The 302-nt window shown below is 61.9% G+C and overlaps 1 protein-coding gene across 1 annotated transcript in view; it reads right to left on the reverse strand.

Moving 5' to 3' along the window:
- The window catches only part of VOPP1 (vesicular, overexpressed in cancer, prosurvival protein 1), a 25,317-nt gene extending 25,162 nt beyond the window's left edge, over positions 1 to 155 (reverse strand). The window contains exon 1 of the mRNA XM_015559695.1: positions 63 to 155. Within this exon, the coding sequence (XP_015415181.1) occupies positions 63 to 140 (78 nt within the window). The 5' untranslated portion in view covers positions 141 to 155. The remainder of the gene's footprint in view (positions 1 to 62) is intronic.
- Between the last annotated feature and the right edge of the window lie 147 nt (positions 156 to 302).

Here is a 302-nt window from a genome sequence, read left to right on the forward strand (position 1 = left end):
GCTCAGAAACTCTGGGCGCTGGGGTTCGGCTGGCACATGAAGCCAGCACGCCCCCTCCTCACCCACTGCCCCCTGGCTCTCTGTCTGGGCGGCTTTCTTCCTGACTTCTTTCCAATCGAACACCGGCCTGAGGCTGCCATTCCCGGTAGCAGGTCACGGGACGGAACTGGATCAACTGGATCGGGCCACCCTTGCAGGAGCCTAATGGCTTCTAAAGTCAGTGGTGTGCTCATTTAGATGCAGGCCACGCCCTGGATGTGAGGAGAGGCGACCTGGGACCGGCATGCAGGTAGGCACCGCCC

The sequence above is a fragment of the Myotis davidii genome, unplaced genomic scaffold (genome assembly GCF_000327345.1).
Source record: "Myotis davidii unplaced genomic scaffold, ASM32734v1 scaffold573, whole genome shotgun sequence".
Lineage (NCBI taxonomy): Eukaryota > Metazoa > Chordata > Mammalia > Chiroptera > Vespertilionidae > Myotis > Myotis davidii.